This window comes from Anguilla anguilla, chromosome 3, assembly GCF_013347855.1.
Source record: "Anguilla anguilla isolate fAngAng1 chromosome 3, fAngAng1.pri, whole genome shotgun sequence".
NCBI classification, from domain to species: Eukaryota; Metazoa; Chordata; class Actinopteri; order Anguilliformes; family Anguillidae; genus Anguilla; species Anguilla anguilla.
The window spans coordinates 41,274,412-41,293,732 of NC_049203.1; the positions used below are offsets into that span (position 1 = coordinate 41,274,412).

Below are 19,321 nucleotides of genomic sequence, written 5' to 3' on the forward strand. Positions count from 1 at the left end.
GATGCACACTAACAGGAGGAAAACTAACTAGATGCACACTAACAGGAAATAAAACTAACCAGAGAGATGAAACTAAACAGAGACAAATTAACATAACAGGTTAAAAAAAACTAAGAGTTACACTGACAGGAGATGCACCAGCTAGGTGCCATAGTTGTGAGTGTACAGTACCTGTTTGACCTCGGCCTGTAGGTGGCACAGTTGTGAGTGAGAGGTGGGTGTGCAGTACCTGTTTGACCTTGGCCTGCAGTTGGCACAGTTGTGAGTCAGAGGTGAGAGTGCAGTACCTGTTTGACCTCAGCCTGCAGGTGGTGCTGTTGTGGGTGAGAGGTGGGTGTGCAGTACCTGTCTGACCTTGGCCTGCAGGTGGCGCAGTTGTGAGTGAGAGGTGAGTGTACAGTACATGTTTGACCTTGGCCTGCAGGTAGCACAGTTGTGGGTGAGAGGTGGGTGTGCAGTATCTGATTGACCTTGGCCTGCAGGTGGCGCAGTTGTGGGTGAGAGGTGGTTGTTCAGTACCTGTTTGACCTCGGCCTGCAGGTGGCGCAGCTGCAGGCTCTGCTCCAGGTGTTTCTGTGTCTGCTCTGCGCTCAGGTCCAGCTCATGCTGCTTTTCGTGAAGGAACTCCAGCAGTTCCTGCACCTGAGCGGCCAGATCCACCTCCTTATCCCCCGTCAGCTCAATGCCTGAAATGAAAACATGTATCCAGCATGAAAGCACACCCACACAGAAACAGTCAAGACATTGCGTGATCAACGTGGCAAAAAAAATAGGTACAACGCTTAACCTGTATGTGATTCTGCTTGTAACATGAATAAAACCACAATGCTAGAATAACTAGATTCAGGAAATGTTACATTACAACAGAAGTAGAGTATGGATTTATTATATAGTCCCTACACAGTACATTGAGATTGAGACTGCAGCCCCTTTACCCAGAGCATTTCAGGATATACCATAGACAAACACAATGCACTAGAAGAAAAACCAAACAGTCAGGAATGTTGTTGGAAAGGTGTGAAGAAGAGGCATTATCTTTGCTTATGTAAATTAAGATGTTTGGAAAAATACAGTAAAGGAACAAACTGAACCTGACTGTATTTCTGTATTTCTCATTCAGGAAAATTCAGGCTCTTACACCTCTTGTACAATAGGTGGTGCTGCAATATATATAATGCACAGTCAACAGATGTGGGAGGCTCAGAAAGAGTGTTACAAGTTACCTTAGTTACCTTATCTTGCTGTATGCAGACAAATATAACTAAGTGTATTTGTTATGGGTTTTTTTATTTATTTTTTACTAAAAGCTTGTTCTTGCTATACAAACTGCTTCACAAGCTCATTTATAAGCAAGGGCAACAGATACATTATATATGGTCACTCGCTCAATAAAATCAATGGTCCATGCTGCATATTCAATCACAGTATCCTGGCCCCACCGTTGCCAAAGTAATGCCAGCTGTAGGTTCTGTGCTGGTCCCGCCACTGAGTGAGAGAGGGGTATTTAGAAGCTTAAATGTTCCCTCTGAAAGTAACATCCCCTTGTGAGTCATACTCAGGTACTGTGTAAGTCAGGGGAAAAGTGTCTTTTACCATTTTTGTTTTATTCTCTCCAACTGGTTATGTAAGGCCAGGTACCCACAAAACTCTCCTCACAGCCAAGTTCTTATTCAGCAAGGTCAAACAGAGGCATCTGTTCCACTCGTCTGAAATGCAATCTCTTCCCATTGGTCCAGGCATATGGCCTATGTGAGTCAATCAGTGGGGAAGCTGAGCCAATAACAGAACAGTGTGCTGCTGTGTGAGGAGAGCTGTGCCGTCATACTCCGGCTGGCTCACCTGATGCTTGCACCTCCATGATGTACTGGTGCAGGTCCTGCCCTTGCTGGATGACCTCGAAGGTCATGCCGGTCATGGCCAGCTTGCGCTCCGCGTGCCGCTGGAGCCGCTGCTCCGCCACCGCCAGGTCCTCCGTGCCATAATCGCTGGCCTGCCGCATCAGGTCCTCATTCCAGGCGTCCAGCTCCGCTGTCACCTGCGGCAACCGACACTTAGGTAACGCTCGCTGTGCGGTCCAGACATCCGCTACGCCAAGAAACAGCCCGTTTGTGAACTGGTGCCAGGGATGCTGGTAAGGCACCCTCCACCCCTCACCCCGGTTGCCCCCGCCCCCATTTTTCACAGTGTTTGGACCCCCCCACTTCCAAAATGATTCTGGTGCCCTTGACTGATGGCCCTATCCATCAGAGGCCACAAATATGCCACAACCCCTGTGATCACATCTGTACAGTACAGTACATTACAGATTTGTGGAAAAGGTTATTAATGTTTAATGCTACCTTCCAGCCATAACAAGAAATATAACAACTAATACTAAAGTGGCACACAGGGGTAGCACATTCCTGAAGAGACCTATTTTCACTTTTCAGGAAATAAGATTTTAATTATCTATACTACACTCATCAAGAGGGAACTGGATAATTCTTCATCAATAATAACATGAAATGACTGATAATATTTCATAACTGACACAAATACGAGACTGATTCACTCATAAGTGTGCTCATTATTACTGACAGAAAATGCATTATTAATGAGATAAAATGAAAGCACATTTTCAAAAAAAATACATGAATAAACAAAAAAGTGACCATTATTGCACAGAGTAAGGTATGACAGAGCTAGTCATGTATGCTCTTGGACAAGGTGCTGAATCTCACTGGATGATTTATTCTGCCAGTAACCGGGGTCTTTTGCCACAGCTCCATTAACATAGCTCATCCTCACATCCCCTTTTATATCCAACATCAAATTTTAAAAATGACCATTACACACAGGCACACAGGCAAGCAGACACACTCGCACGCGCTCTTATCTTGCCTATAAATTCTAAGCCATGCAAAGAGTGGGCCTCCTCACCTCCATGGTGTACTGCTCAAAGATCCGGAGCTGCAGGAAGATGTCCAGCTTGATCCTGCGCTCATGGAACAGCTCTTCCATCTGCCCCTGTGCTTCGTCTAGCTGCTGGAGTACACTCTCGATGTGCGTGACTGAGCTGCTGTGTGGCAGTTTGTTACTGGACATCGCAGAGTCCCTGTAGTAATGGACCACAAAATGCTCAAGACGTGAGATCCTTAGCAAACTTCAGGCTCCAAAAAAAGGGCGAAGCAGCAATGGTGTGCAGACCGAAGCTTCGTCGGAGATGCGGTGCACAGTCAGTCAGGACTTTCAATTAGAACTTTGGCATGCGGTCACAGTCAGGTCTTTCAATAGTTTTAGTGTTCAGTCAGTGGGGATCGTAGATAGGACTTGTGGTGTACAGTCCCATTCAGGAATTTTGACAAGAATGAGGAGGTGCAGTGACAGTCAGGGCAGGAACACTGGTTTGAGTCATGGCTAGACATCAGGGTGAAGTACCTCTAGCTGGTTGTATTTTTGTTTTATGCATAGGTGTAACACTCTACATTGTACCTCTGCAACTCACAGTTAGTACAGTTTCCCCCTGGAAATTGATTCATGGGATTGTGCCTTCCAGTGTTACAGAACAAATGTGGTACCGGAAAATTCAGTGACTTCAGAAAATGGCAGTATGTAACCTGCAATAGTTAAAAAACGGTCTTCAGGAAAAAAATGTTAAATCATAAAATGTGCACCAGACTAAAATAGTCTTCAGAAATAAAAATGATTCCTTCAAACAGCTGCTTTTACACTGAAACTGAAGTGTTGTTTTCAGCAAGGAAGATGTGCTGAACACAGTGTACCACAGCTCTGCAGTGAGGGCTCATCGCTTCTCAGAAATTCAACATTAAGCACGATTGCTTTTGATGTCTGCAATAAGACTGCACAACATCTTCCATTAGCTGAGAGTGAGAACACTTCTCCAACACAAAAGGCCTGGATTCCACTGTCAGAAGTGACAGAGAGAAATATAAGTTTGCCTTTAAACTGATAGCAGTCTAAAACACATAAGATATTCATCACTGGATTCAGTGTGATCTTGCTGCTGTCTTTTTATAGCAAGAAAAGACACAGGGAAGAGAGTTCTCTATCATAATCTCATCCTGTTACAAAGAAATGTAATGTGATTCATCTTTGCAGAGACACACCCATGGCATTAAAAGTAATTGATTTAAGGGCCAGTCATTCAACAAGGTGAGGTATGACTGTGCATTAATGGTCTGACAAGTTAGCAAGCCATATGATCCTCATGCATAAACACACTGCAATAACTGTCGACAGCAAAATGTTCAGGGTAAAAGCAACTCTTAACTCGAATAGTACATACTGTCTTTTCATCTCCGTTAGAGTCATTTGACGCTGAGAATTTTTGCTGTGTGACTATCACATAATTGTCACAGGCTAATTCTGCTTTGGGAAAACAATGAGTGAAGTATACTCAAAATCACGCAGACCCTTCTTCCTTGTGTACAGAGAAATGAGAGTCACTTCTGTTTGGATATAACATATGTGTAAACAAAGATGTGAATCACCTCAGCTGCTGGATCAAGTCCTCCCCCTCTTTGATGACATTAAGTGTGGCCTCCAAAGTGGTGGTCTGCTGTTGCTGGAACTGTTTAATGAGCTCCTGCACAGAATCCACAGAGTCTGAACACACCTCCTCCATCAGCTCCTTCTGAAGATCTTCCATCCAGGTCCACAGCTGCAAAAAAGAGCACATTACCATTCTTACTGAATGTTACCTTACTTAAGTGAACATTATTGCACATGTGCGACTGAGATAGTCACGTACGTTCCTTGGCAGGTCGCTGAATCTCACTGTTGAAGTTGGAATGTACAGAAAAGCCATAAATGCCAAAACATATTTTAAAAATTTGTCTCATCACGGTTATTTATGACCTGTTGACATGGCTTAGATTGCTGTGTCAACAATGCATTATTGCTTGCCTCAGCCTGCAACAGCAATGCAGGAAATGTGTGCAGATTAGTATATTGCATCAAGGCATGTGTCATCACTACGACATTTCCTAATAGTGTGGATGGGTTCTGTTGTATTCATGAGATTGTGACATACCCCTTAATGTAAGCTTCTGGAGCCACGTTGACATGTTCTGTTATATTCACGAGATTGTGATATGCCCCTTAACGTAAGCTATGCTTGGCTTTCCATACGTCTTAATCACCACAACATGTCATTTTTTAACATGTCAAAAATGAGCATGTCAACACATCAAATTTAATGCATCAAAAATTGACATGTTGACAGGTCTAAAGGTGTGCTGTTTTCCCCTGTTTACACAGCAATTTTTGCCATGTCAACAGGTCAAAAATAACTGAGTAATGAGATGTATTTTTTAAGACATTTTGTTACCGTTGGCTTTCTATAGAAATGTATCAAGCAAACAAAGTAACCTTTTTCAGAAACAGGTGATGTAGCAATCTAATGTAAAACAATACGGAATGATCCTGGCCAGTGATGAGGTCCGAGAGCTGTTATACTCTATATCACCACTCATGGAATGCATCTCGGCCAATCACAATGTTCATTTGGAACTAACTGTTGTATAATATGCTTTCCACACCATCCATAAGATAAAATGAACACACACAACAGAACAGTTCTCTCTTCAATTTCACAATGGTGCACTTGAATAACATTTCATCATTATTACTTCAAGCAAACTTACTTCACACAATAGTGCTCTCAGTTTTTACGAGTCATATATTCATCAATAGGCCTTGTAGAGAATTGTTCCATAACAGAAAAAGGGGAATGTCTGTTCCAACATACTGAACCTATGAGAACCTATCTTAGAGAGCTTTGAATATTAAATAATTTAACAGTAGACTCAGGGCCCTAATTTGGTGACAACTGCAGAGCAAATGTGCCTGCGATGTAGTGAAATTTATTTTTGTCAGGTGCAAAAGGAATATTTCTTTGCCCAGTTTAACTGTGATCAAAACAGGTTGCAGAAAATGTATTTCAACCGTTCCAGGTCTTCTTCAGACACATTCTGACCCACCCTCCTTGCAGATAATTCAGCAATTGTCAAAATGAGTTTCCTCAGCTCTGTTTTATGTGTTTATAACTGTATCAGGTACCTTAAGACTACATGTTAAAACTGCACTGGTCTTGTAATAATATAAAGAGTAAATGTCTTACTTTGCATATATGGATTTTTTGAAAGCATCTTGCATTTCACTACAGGTCACTCTTTCCCCCTTTATTACAGACACTTTATTTTCCCAACTTGTGTTCTTTAGTTAAAAGTGATAAGATTTGCCCCTTTCTATAATTTTGATAATATCTAGATATTTTTGTATTAGAGCCCAATATATCACCATAATTGTGCATTAACTCATTGAAAAATTAATAGGGTAAAAAAGCTTATCTGATTGAGGTATGCCTTATATTTCCATGGTCCTGAATCAATGCAAGTTTTACAATTGTGCTTGACTGTGAAAATGGGGCCCTCAAAGTCATCAGTCAATATGATCTCAAACAATCTTCCTCGGGCTAAAGATCAGGCCAGAAAAGCTACTGTACGTTGTGCCTCATAATTGATTCAATGGTGCTACAACAAATAAGTGGCCATTATTCTTCTTTCTCTGTGCGGAGCAGCTGTGGACATCACATTTATGATTAATTTCTGTTTGAAACCTGTCAATTCACACGTGAACTGTATGCATCTCAATTAAACCTGAAATCCTCAAATTCATCCAAATGTATATTTAACACTCTCTAGTTTTAAACTTTTTAAGTTTTAAATTTCAGAAAGTGCAAGACCTACCACCTGAATATAAAAGGACAAAATCTAAACCAAATGAAATGGTTTCAACAGTTTCATGAACACCTAAAGGTACTGCGAAGGTCTGGTTAGCATGGGGATTGTGCAGCTACTAATCTTCATCTAAGGTTTAAATACAGTATATGCACGTGTGTTATCAATTTCCCATGCTAACAATTTTTTTCCTTAAAAGGATGCCCACACAATATCAACGAAAAGGGTGTAATTCACACAATGTTCTCTAGAGCATAGTGTCTGCTTTTTGGGAGGGAATGTGGACCCATTTTTAATCACATTATATTTTGGCATTTGATGATTGTTTGCCAGATGTGCACACTGGTGAACAGTTGGTTGCCCAATGAAAATTGTAAAAATTTCTGTAAAAGATTGTAAAAAGTTTAGTTTTTAACCTTTTGTGTTCCATCGATCGCATCAGTTGCACATCAATTTCTGGGATTCCATGACTCCAGCATGAATTCCAGAATATACTGTTTGTGAAGGCTCACAGCCGTGAGCTTTTATCAAGCAGATTGCATTCTATTACAATTTAAAACAGGCTGATCTTCCCATATGTAATTTTATAATACATGCCCAGCTCCCACTGGGCATACCTGGTAGCTGATAACTGTGAAGTAGTTGTATCATAAGGCACCAATGATCATATGCTGCTAAAGGCATTCCTTCAATGAAAACTTGATTGATCCATATATTTCTCATCCACTATCCTGTTCCATAAGTATTAATCCACAGAGAGGGCATAGTCTGGCTCTCTTCTGATAAATTCCCCATTTCAGACAGTGACATAGCCCCCTTAACAATTCCTCTAAGCTGGTTTGGGTTACATAGCTCAGATTTAATACATGGTAAGTTTGAACACAATACACCGTGTCTCCAAAAGCTTTAACATAAGCCTGACTTCTTAATTATCTGAATTGTACTGCAGTTATGCAGTTCAAACCATTTGCAATCTCCATTTGAAGAGAAAAGGGGTTGGTAAACTAACGCCACTCCCACAGTATAGTATATTTAGTATCCATAGCAACTGAAAATGTGCACTTCCAAAAATTCACAGCAATGCAATTTAACCTATAATGAGTAATCATTGTGGATAAGATTACTGCATGCACTGCCACAGCAGATACTAAATCAAATGGTTGTGTAAACAATAACAGTGGTGCAACAAGTATTGGTCCTTTAAAAAAGCCGTTTATTTAGTTATTTATCGATTTATTTCTATTGCTCACACACCGAAAAGAAAAGCACCACAAAAAACATCTGAAAACACTTGAAGCTCTTCTAATAGGACTCCATGATGAAAACAATAATGCTGATAACAGAATCAAATATAACTTGTTTACACAGATACAATTCCTGTGAATTTCGTGAATCACTGCAATGGTTAACACGCATAAAGAGTGCCATTCCCTTGTCCGTGGTTCCCATGGCAACTGCTCCCATGTCTGATCTGAGCATGCTCTGGATTACAAATGTCACTGTGCAAGAGTTCTGCCATTCCTTCCATTATAGGGATTTTACTGTCCACCTTCAGATAAAACATGTTATCCAGAATTACAAAGCCTTAAACTGAATTCAAACATAAGAGATTAGCAAGAAATCAAAGCAATGTAAGATATCAGTGCAACCTCATTAACATTCACAACATTTGTCTTAGATTTTCTTTCCCCACAACAGTGCATCTCTTTGACCTATTTTACAGCACCAATACAGTGAAAAGAAATGTACACATACAGTGTATATATGCATTTGCTAAATCTTGTAATCTTGTAATCTGTGACCTAGTCCACTGGATTAACTGGATCGCATGTTGTAAATACAATCTCATCTTGGATGTGCAAGGTAAAAAAAAAGGTTTATGGTGCTTGTTTGGCATGTATTTTACATCATTAATTGTAGATGGGGAAACATTTTGCCTAACTGACCATTTTGCATTATTACATATTTGTAATGTCAATGTCTCATCCATCCAGCCATTATCTATACCCACTTATTCCTGGTCAGGGTCACAGCGGGTGCTGGAGCTTATCCCAGCATGCATTGGGCGAGAGGCAGGAATACACCTTGAACAGGAAGCCAATCTATCGCAGGGCACACACACCATTCACTCACACACTCATACCTATGGGTAATTTAGAGTCTCCAATTAGCCTACTTGCATGTCTTTGGACTGTGGGAGGAATCTGGAGTACCAAGAGGAAACCCATGCGGACAAGGGGACAAAATGCTAACTCCACACAAAAAGGCCCAAGCCGGGATTCGAACCTAGGGCCTTCTTGCTGTGAGGCAAGGTGGAGTGTTATGTTTTGCAGTACTGTCGGTGTACCGTCCTTGTAAGATGTACATTTCATATGTGAAAAAATTAAGATTCTCTTAAATGAGCTTGAGATTTTAGGTAAATCTAGAGAACTTAAAATCATAAAATGCTTACCATGTTGTTTTTGTGTCACTGCTGGTCAACAGTGGTGTGAGAGAATGTAAACAGAGTACTGTGAGACTTGGCAACAAGGGGGATGCCCTCATTAAACTGTGCTAATCTCTGTTGTTATCCTGACTGCGCAAGTGACAGAGACATCATGGGAGAACGCCCCTCTCGGTGGGGCATGTGCAGGGGCCAGCACACCGCAGGGTTTGGCTTGTTTCACATAATTAGCACCATGTTCCTGCTGCGAACGCATATCAGAACTTGTATATCGGCCAATAAAACTTCTTCCTTATTTCTCTTTGTGAAATTCAGATTTTCTGACCATCATACAAGACACATAAACCCCTTACCAATGATGTCTATGACGTTAAACTGGAAAGCTGATAACTGGAGCTGCAGCTGTATAAACATGGAAGAAAAATGGCGGTTGAATGCATAATTGTAGTTCATAGTTCCAGCGAATTAGAGAGCTCTGCTGCAGCTTCAACTGAATGACCAAGATGCAGCGCTAATAGCTAAATTACAAATGACTAATCTTAACGCTGTCTTTGACACCGAGGGAGTGATAGTTATTGCTTTTTGGGGGATTTGCAGCAGATAGTCGCTTCACATGACTCAGCGAGAAGAAGGAAGGTTTCACCGGTTGAGGCGCTTAGGATGCATCTGTGGACTGCGTCATGACCATTTGTGTTTCAGCACCTCATAATCGCAGTTTCATGCGGCGCAACCCTTCTCTAAACACATTTCAGTGAAGTACATTAATACTTGAAGATTTGCCAGATTCTGTCTTCATTTCATGATATGGGAATGTTGCCTAGTGTAGCTGTAATGGACCGCATGCCTGGATAGTACGGCAGAAACTGTGATTTGAATCTTTCTTTTAACAGGATTCAGAGGGGAAAGGATTGAAACATAAGGATTCATAATAGAGATGTTACCAAAACCCCGCAGTCATCTGAGAACACAGCTGGCTTTTTTCCATTCACAAAGTAATCATGTAATCTTATTTGGAGGAAAAAGGTAAAAATACGTTTTTTTGCAAACAATAATAAATCCATGCACATTTTTAAATTGATAATAAATCCGTGCACATGAACATTCTGTTGCCTGACAAATCTCAACCACTACGATTAATGTAATCTGATGTGAGCCAGGGCTTACTGTCAATATTAAAATTTCAGTGAGCTTTGTACTAACCTCCTTCCATAACCAGCCTTTTTATGCATTTTGGAGTAGTACACCCTTAAAATCATATTACAGTTTCTTAATGTGGATCAATGTGACAAGCTGAGAGACAGCGTCTCCATTACTCCACTGAAGGGAACAAATGAAGGCAGAAACCATTCCATTCCACCTCAGATAACTTTCCCACCCACCACAGCAAAAACAAACAGTCTCACTCCACCGCAGAACCAAACTCGCACTTCACTTCAGAAACAAACTGCCTCACTCCACTATAGAAACAAACTAACTCCACTTCAGAAACAAACTGTCTCACTCCACTTTCGAAACAAACTCACTGCACCTCAGACAAAAACTGCCTCACTCCACTTCAGAAACCTACTGTCTCACTCCACCTCAGACACACTGTCTCACTCCACCTCAGACAAAAACTGCCTCACTCGAACCATCTCACTCCACTTTAGAAACAAACTGTCTCACTCCACCTCACACAAACTGTCTTACTTCACCTCACACAAACTGTCTCACACCACCTCAGGAACAAATAGCCTCACTCCACCTCAAATAAACAAACAAATAAATAAATAAAACAAACTCATTTTTCACTCCATTTCAGATAACTTCTCCATTCTGCCACAAAGTGTGTTCCTGGGGCTCATTTTCAAACCATGCAATGCAAACCATTTTTTCCCTCTTGTTTTCCAAATTGTGCCTCTTTAAACACTGTACTACTGTACATTCAAATCTTAGGCTGAAGCACATGCACCCCTGCACTCTGCAGGCAAGTCACTTTCCACTTCCACAGTACACAGACAGCACTAAAAATAGCCATCACTGATCACAGGAGAAGTGTATCATTGACTGACAATGCGACACACCTGCATTGACACTATAGCCCAGGCCCAAGCCTGCAAACGTAGGGTTACACCCATGCTTGTGGCTATCACCTCACCAACTAAGCCATTTGGGAGAATTTCAAATCCTTTTAAACAAGTTCAGATCAGCTTCAAGCTCCAAAGTTCAAACTGGATGTGCACAAATGACACGTGTATCCTGCAGATAACATTTCAGCAGACCAGCCCCAGGTTTCCTTTTCATTTGCATATCAAAGTCCACCGTAACCGGGCCTTGCACCTCTATGAAGTGCTCTTAGCACTCACATACATCTCTGTACAGCTCTCACATCTGGCAGGGATCAAAGCCTGCTAACCAGAGCGAAGAATCACAGCATCCCACAGTAATCTTGGCGTGATCCTCTTCGAACAACCGTAGTGCAGTCGTTAGCGCCAATTTAGCTGACACTAAACAATCCATAAAACCTCGCTCCAACAGCCAATCCAAACTCCAGCTGACGCGGCGATGAGAGAGGAACCATGAGTGACCTTCCCTGTCCGCAGCCCCCACACGCTGTCTTTCCCTGACACAGGACGCTAACGGGGGAAAGACTTACCTCTTTGGCATGGGTGTGAAAGGCGACGGACATATCCAGCAGCAGTTTCCTCTGCTCCACCCTGCGAACAAAGTCCTGGATCCGCACCTCCAGGTGCCGGGCCGCCTTGTAGATCTCCTCCGGGTCGCACTCCCCAGTCTGGGCCAGCTGCTCGGCTGCCTCCAGGAGCTTGTCGGCGTTGGTGTACGTGTTCTGATCCGCCCCGGGCAAAAGGAAGAGAGAGCCAGGTCACGACTTGCCGCATCACTGTCCAACCACGCTCATTTACCCTGGTCCAGTACAGGATGTCTTTCACAAACACTCGTGTTAAACCCTCAAGAGGAATGCCAGCATACACCAGCAGCAGAGCTACCTGTGCCAGAGCAACAGCCCCAATCCAGAGGTTATGCTGTGCATGTAAATGTTTCCAGACTGATTACCTACAACTGTGGCATGGTCTGAATGAAGAAAGCTGGTATTTTACAGATTCAATAGATATAGACATTGATATAGATATAGATATAGATAGACATAGATATAGATAGTGGAACCATTTTTTTCTTTTGGTCTACAATCATCTGTTCCACATGAATTGCAGCAGCTACTATGAAACCTAAAGGCCTGCATTCGTTAAGCATCTCTGTGAAAATAGGAAACCCATGAGATATAGTTGATTGAACACACATAAGGCCCATGAGCTTGGTGTATGTTTGGGGCATCCACCTTTATCATATCCCTGAGATTCATCCAATCATTGCTGGTGTATTTACTGTAATACTACTGATAAATATAATTAGGATTTAACACATGTAAGGGAAACTAATGACAATTTTTCACAGCGGTGCTATTTAATGATCCTGTTTTACTACTTTTAAGCAGCGGGAGCTGCAAATTTGAAAGGAATTTAAGCCACACAGTTACAGAAGCCATCTCTGCACTGAATATTCATTGAAACACTGAAAAACTACAAGTATGTATTGCTTTCAAATGGAGCTTGACAGTATCACTAAAGCCCCAGTTTTCTCCAAACATGCAGCTGAGGGATTATTAAAACAAAATCTAGAGCCCATCGAGAGAATCAGAAATGAGCTGGGGTAATTCAGAGATGCATTTAATGGACAATTTAAGAGGCACAAATAACATGTGTTTTTTAACATGTGCTGTGCTGTTGTAAATCACCATGATGACCTTTCTTGCAACGTGGGTCTCACCTGAGCCACCTCCTCGAAGTCGTCGTGACGTTTCTGCAGTGCCCGCGCTCGATGCAGGGACTTTCCCACCCCGGTGTGTTTGCTCAGAAAGGCCTCCCCGTGGTTCTCAATCCAATCCATCACCTGTAGGAGATGCAGACAAATGCACATTAGCGCTGAGTGTGGACCTGTTTATCACCCCTGTACCAGCCTGCACACACACTCTCTCAGTCTGGCACTAAAGGAATAATCTGTCATCACTGTCAGTCTGCCATGTCACATACAGGTAGCGCTCGATCTTTTAGCAGTAGAGATGGCTGGGACAATGCAGCTTTCAGAAGAACCTGTGCATGCAGTACAGGCCAAATGTATTTGGCCTACTGTAGTATAAAAAAAGTTTTGGTAGGGAATTCAGTTTTATATATGCATTTATTGGATAACAAAACAAAGGAAAAACTATTTTTTTTAAAAACCTACAGTAACACAAAGAGATTACTTTTACTTAAAAATAATCTTAGATATGACTTTCCTCTGAATAGCCTCCTTTGGCTTTAATTACAATGAAATTAATTATTGAAAGTCTATCCAATCATTTTGCAAAGTGGGAGGTGGAGGGGTGGGAGGGATGTGGAGGTGTAATTAAATTGAGTGAAATCTTATCTACCTCATGTTTAAAAAAAACCCAGGTAGCCTGATACCTTTAGCCTGTAGTGGAAGTTAAATAGGCACTAAAGCTGCAAAAACTATGGCAAAGAAGGAGCTAGGCTAAGATGTAGGCCAAGTAAAAATTTTGGCAAGAAGTGAGAAACTGCAAAGAAGCTTAAGTTTTCCAGGTACAGTGTTAAGTACACACTCACAAGGTTCCAGCTGATGGTCAGTAATGATGATACACTGCACAAGTGCAGAAACTGCACATGTGGACAAAGGCATGTTTACTGAACACACCAGGCAGAGGGTTCAGGTGCAGACTGCTTTCCTTTCACTAATGACAGTCCACAGCAATAGTGTCAAATTCATAATCTGTTAATGACACAAATTTGGGACACAACTCAGCTGGCTTCCCACTGTATAGGGAAGGTTGCTCTTCAGGAGCCTGGCTCATATTTTTTCTCTCGGACTGCCATACGTGAACAGCTTCACAGTACCTTGACTATTTGCTTTGGACTTTTCATGCCTTGTGAAATCAATTGGTCAGCTGAGAATCTTATTAAAAAAAACATTTGTCCCCTTCTCTTTGTTGCACAACCCAGCCTGCCACAATAAGTTTCAGAAAAATAACTTTTTTTCTATAAAACATTACAACTTCTGTACTGTAACACAAGGTTACCAGAGCTGAACTGAATGCTTGTGATTTTTTCCTTATTTGATAATCTGGGATTCGTTCAGAGATTCACATAGGGGGGTTGGCCTTGGCACTTCCAAAAAAGCCTGAAAATGAACACTGTTGTGATTGGGTGGCAGTGTAGTATAATGGGAATAATGGGACACTGCTGTTGTACCCTTGTGCAAGGTACTTAATCTGCATTGCTTCAGTGTATATCCATCTGTATAAATGGATGTAATGTGTAAGTCGCACTGGATAAGGGTGTCTGCTAAATGCCTGTAATGTAATAATGTAATGTGATCAAATATGAGACCAACAGACTTCGGTAAGTTTGTATTGTTGGACGGATCATAGTTTTGGGTCGCATCGAATGGACACTTGTCGGGTTGGATGACAGGGTCTACCAGGGCAGCACGAATATCATAAATGTGACACACCAGCAAACGGTTAAATGTAAAGTTCTGTGAATTTCACAACCCAGATATAAAAGCTCCACTTTGACACCATAGAGGTAATTATCTCTGACAATGAACGAACAGATCTTCAGTCCCAGATTGTTCCATGGTTGCTGTGAAATTTCAGAGACAAAGTGTTTGTCTACTGTGATTTTAAACATGTGGTGAGAGCCTTTCCAAGCAAGAGTTGAACATGCTGTATAGGGGAAGGAGATACAGTACACAGGGTCACACACAAATACAGAACATTTCCCATCCCAGCAATTTAGGTTAAATTCTAAATCATTCTATCTCATTAAGCCAGCATGTAATCAAGCCATTTGGCACTGTTCCCATAGTATCCAGCTTGTTTTACATGCTGACACGCAGTCACTGATGTTCATTTTATGTGGATGGTCCAAGTCCAAAAATTCCTTTTGCTTATTATCCTCTTATGCCTTGTATAAACCAGAATTAAAACAAGAGCATGTTTTCCCCTTTCCTGGCCAGAGGGATGCTTTTAAATTGCAATGTGAGAAATGAAAGGAATGTTCCACTCGGGAGTTCTCCTGCCAAAAATAATGGCTAGAAATGGACCAGAAGTGCTAGGCCTCCCAGCACATCCATAAGATAGGCAATATCATCTTGCACTTCTCATAGATGTCCAAAGATGACAGGCCAGAATATACAGATTCTTCACACACAGGATGATTCCCCACCCCCCTTTCTTATGGCATGTAGCTCATGTGAAATAGAAGTGATCAATACACCTCTGTTTCATATTTAGTTGTGACTCTCTGCATAGTGTTGCACTTACACTAACGCTAATCTCTAATAAGCTGTGGTTAATGTCTGTAAGCGAAACATGGGGGATAAGGCAAAGCATATCTGGCCATTAGCAAATCAGTGGCATTCAGGAGCAGGCTTGTAGCACAAAGTTAATGTAACAAGGAAAAACAAAAAACTGCCAGGAAAACCTCCGTCTCTGGCTCTCTCAACAGGCACTGGAGTAGATTACAGTACACAGTCTAAAGCTGCCAAATTCATTCCCTTGACCTTTCAACATGTGCAGCTGATATAAATATGCCATGTATTCAATATAAATGCACTTTCCTCTGGATTGGACGTACTGTGTCTCTGTTTAGATGATAACCAACCCTGAGGTGCAGCGCTATGAGGCCTTACCGGTTTACAGCCATATGTAATTATGCAGTGTGTACAAAATGGTCTTATTATCTGGGATGGACATGGACCCTGAGTAGAACCAGAGACAGGCACAGTGTAGTCTCCTATTTAATGAAGTGTTTATCTGCTGCACTGAACCTGCAACCACATACATGGTCAGAATTGATTATGGGTGAATTTTTTGTAATACTTGCCTTTTATTCCTGACACATTAACCATATCTGAATACGAGCTGGATCTACCCTGAATGGATCTGATATTCACACTTGGGGAAGGGGTGCATAACAAATAACCACAGTTATTGCAAAAAAGTGAAACATAACTCTAGTCAGAACACAATGAATAATGGTTCTATGGTTATAAAATCTGTTTACAGGACTACTCTTGTTGTGATCTCACAGATTGCAAGGGTTTGATGACAGTGGGACAGTGGGTTAAGGAGAAGAGGACATGGGTTTCATCTAGCTGGGCTGTTTCTGGCAGCCATGAGTCAAGCCCCTGGTTTCACTGAGAAGGTATGGGTGAGAGTGTGTGATCAGATAAATGTGAGTGGGTGAATGAGCATGAGAGACAAGTGTGAGCTGGTAAGTGAGAGACAGATAGGAGGAATTTGAGCCGGTAGGTACAGTAAGTAAATGAGTAAGAAGCAAGTGAGTGGGTAAGTGAGTCAGAGAGAGAGTCCCCACTAGGGGAGCAAAAGCAATGGGACTACTGGCTGCCCAGTTATTTCTTGGCAAGGTTTGTGTCTTTGCATCATTGTAAAATGCACCAGAAAGCTAACAAAAGGTTAGGAATTGTGAATTAATTATGAATTTGTTTTAAATAGTTATTTCATCCACAATAATGTTTTGTTGCCAAATGTATGTCCTGGGGACATTCCATTCTATAACTATTAAAAACATTCACAAACCCTTACAGTAACTATTATGTAAGCTTTTTAGAGTGCATATGAATGTACTATAATTGTATGTGTATCTGGTGTCATAATGCCTGTTCATATAATACATTGTTTTGTTTAGTTTTAACAGCCCATCTAGCATTTGCTCAATATATTGTAGAGATAATATATTGCAGAGCTCCTCATACCAACCAATTCGATAACCATATTTAGCTTAGACAGATAGTTTGTATGTGAGAGAGAAGTGAGAGAGACGGGTGTGAGTGGGTGAGTGAGAGAGACAGACATGAGGGATTTTATCTGGTTAGCAGATGAATGAGTGTGATGGATGTGAGTTGGCTAATGAATGTGCAGGACTTGTAAGGTGTGAGCCAGTGGTTGAGTTTATGAGATGGATGTGAGGTATGCAAGTTAATGAGTGAGGTGTACACTCATTACAGTGGAAAAGAGACAATGGGAATAGAAAGTGAGAGACTGTGGCTCACCTTCAGTTCAAGTAACACCAATGTGCATGTAATATGCAAATGCAAAGGAAGTGCTCAAACACACTCTCACATACACACGTCAAAATATAAACACAGTCACATACACTCCCACACTGGCACACAGAGACTCTAAAATGTATAAGATTACTTGCACTCACACATACTTATACATAAACACAAAAAAGTGTATAGACAGTGGTCATTCTAATGCAAAAGTATTAGACTACCTTTCATTCCAGGTGTGTCCAATATAAACATATAAAATATTATACCTTTTAGTTATTCACAAGATAAACAACAATCCCAGCCCCGTAGGTGGATCCGTGAGTCAGATCTGAGATCTTGATTTGGCACTGGAACTGGGAATTAAACATGAAGCAGCCACAGCAGGCCTGTGCTGATTAAGTCCTCTCCTCTTTCGCCTGGGATTTCACCACAGAGCTAAATACATGGATATCATCCATATTTTTCTTGCAAAGTTCCAGATAGTAATAATAGAGCAAATATTTGAATCATAGGAATGCCCAAACTAATATATAGAAAACAAAGCCTGTTCTATGAATATTGCTCCTGTAAATTAAATATCATTAAGTAAAGTAATTTATAAATTGCAATATGTTAAACATGATGGGCAGATGATATGACTTTTTTACATCTTATATCTGACTTACATAACTGAATTTGTATTTCTGAATTGAACTTTGTGGGTTCAGATGAGAAGAAACATGGCATTTCATGTTTTCATGTGAGCATTTCATTTTGCATGGTGAGAGCCAGATATCTGAGCTACTTCAGCTACTCAGTGGCTTTTCTGCTCAAAAAAAAAATATATATATATATAATGAATGCGTAATGGACCATGCCTTCACTACAGAACCTAATACTTCTTAAAACAGTCCCCAAAGTCACACTGAATGGCACTTTCAATGGTTGCCATTAATAACTTGAAACTTTAAAAGATTGAAAATGATTGCCATTTCAAAACTTTGAAATGGATTTGTATCCTTTCCTATAGCTGTACCTGTTGGTCTGGTTCATGCTGCAGATGTTAGAAGCAAGCTCTGTGCAATCAAGACATTTTCATGCTTGCTGAATGGTGTTCAGTAGATTCAATGGGAATTACCAAATGTAAAAACCATAAGGCCAGAGCACAGTATGAGTTAACCAATTTTTACACCCAGGGTTAGAGCACAGAGAGATACCTGTTTTAAACACATAGGTTTAGAGCGTATGAAGAGTTACCGGTTTCAGATACATAGGGCTAGAGGGTCAGAGTGCAGTGAGAGTTACAGTACCTGCATTTCAGGAATAGGGTCAGAGTGCAGTAAGAGTTTCTGTTTCATACACTGTGAGTTACCTGCTGGACGTCCTGTTGGAACACGCAAAGCTGGAGCCGTTGGTGCAGGCGGACCTTGCGGTGCTGCCAGATGTTCTCCAAGCGTCTCTGGTGGTGCAGGACCTCGTGCACCACGTCCAGGATGCCTTGCACTGCTTTGGAGTAATTGGCGGTGGCCGTGAGAGACTCTGAGTTCTCCGGACCCAGCGGCCTCTGCAGGACATCCAGCAGAGCCTTACCATCCTGGCTGACCTGAGATCAGGATCACAAACCACAGCAGCATGCTGTCAGAGCATGGGATCAGAGCTGTTCATCCTGGACTCGTTATTGATCCATATAATTTCATTAGCCAAGCCTGACTATTTATCAACGTATCTATGAACACTGGTCACACTGCGCACCATTTACATGATTAAGGAAAAATCCATGACTGGACGTTGATAAACACACCAATTATGATTTACTTGTTTGGCCAACAAAGTACCTCTTCCACTGATGAGTGATGATGACAGTCATGGCTGGGCATCCAAAAACTCTTGCTCGGTTACTGTTGTAAATATGCTGTATTTTTGCACTTAGTTTTATTCACACACTTATTTATAGGGTACAGGAAAACTTTTACAGCTCCAGGTTAATAGTACACACACTCCAATACATGAAATGCCAGTGAAG

At 41.4% G+C, this 19,321-nt stretch overlaps 1 protein-coding gene across 2 annotated transcripts in view; it reads right to left on the reverse strand.

Moving 5' to 3' along the window:
• Window positions 1–19,321, reverse strand: part of LOC118223676 (kalirin-like) — a 150,451-nt gene that overhangs the window by 72,509 nt on the left and 58,621 nt on the right. For both annotated transcript variants that reach the window (XM_035410526.1, XM_035410527.1), the window contains exons 9-15: window positions 18,671–18,901; window positions 13,009–13,131; window positions 11,819–12,010; window positions 4,491–4,660; window positions 2,920–3,094; window positions 1,840–2,035; window positions 520–686 (exon numbers count right to left, since the gene is read on the reverse strand). In XM_035410526.1, the coding sequence (XP_035266417.1) occupies window positions 520–686; window positions 1,840–2,035; window positions 2,920–3,094; window positions 4,491–4,660; window positions 11,819–12,010; window positions 13,009–13,131; window positions 18,671–18,901 (1,254 nt within the window). The remainder of the gene's footprint in view (window positions 1–519; window positions 687–1,839; window positions 2,036–2,919; window positions 3,095–4,490; window positions 4,661–11,818; window positions 12,011–13,008; window positions 13,132–18,670; window positions 18,902–19,321) is intronic.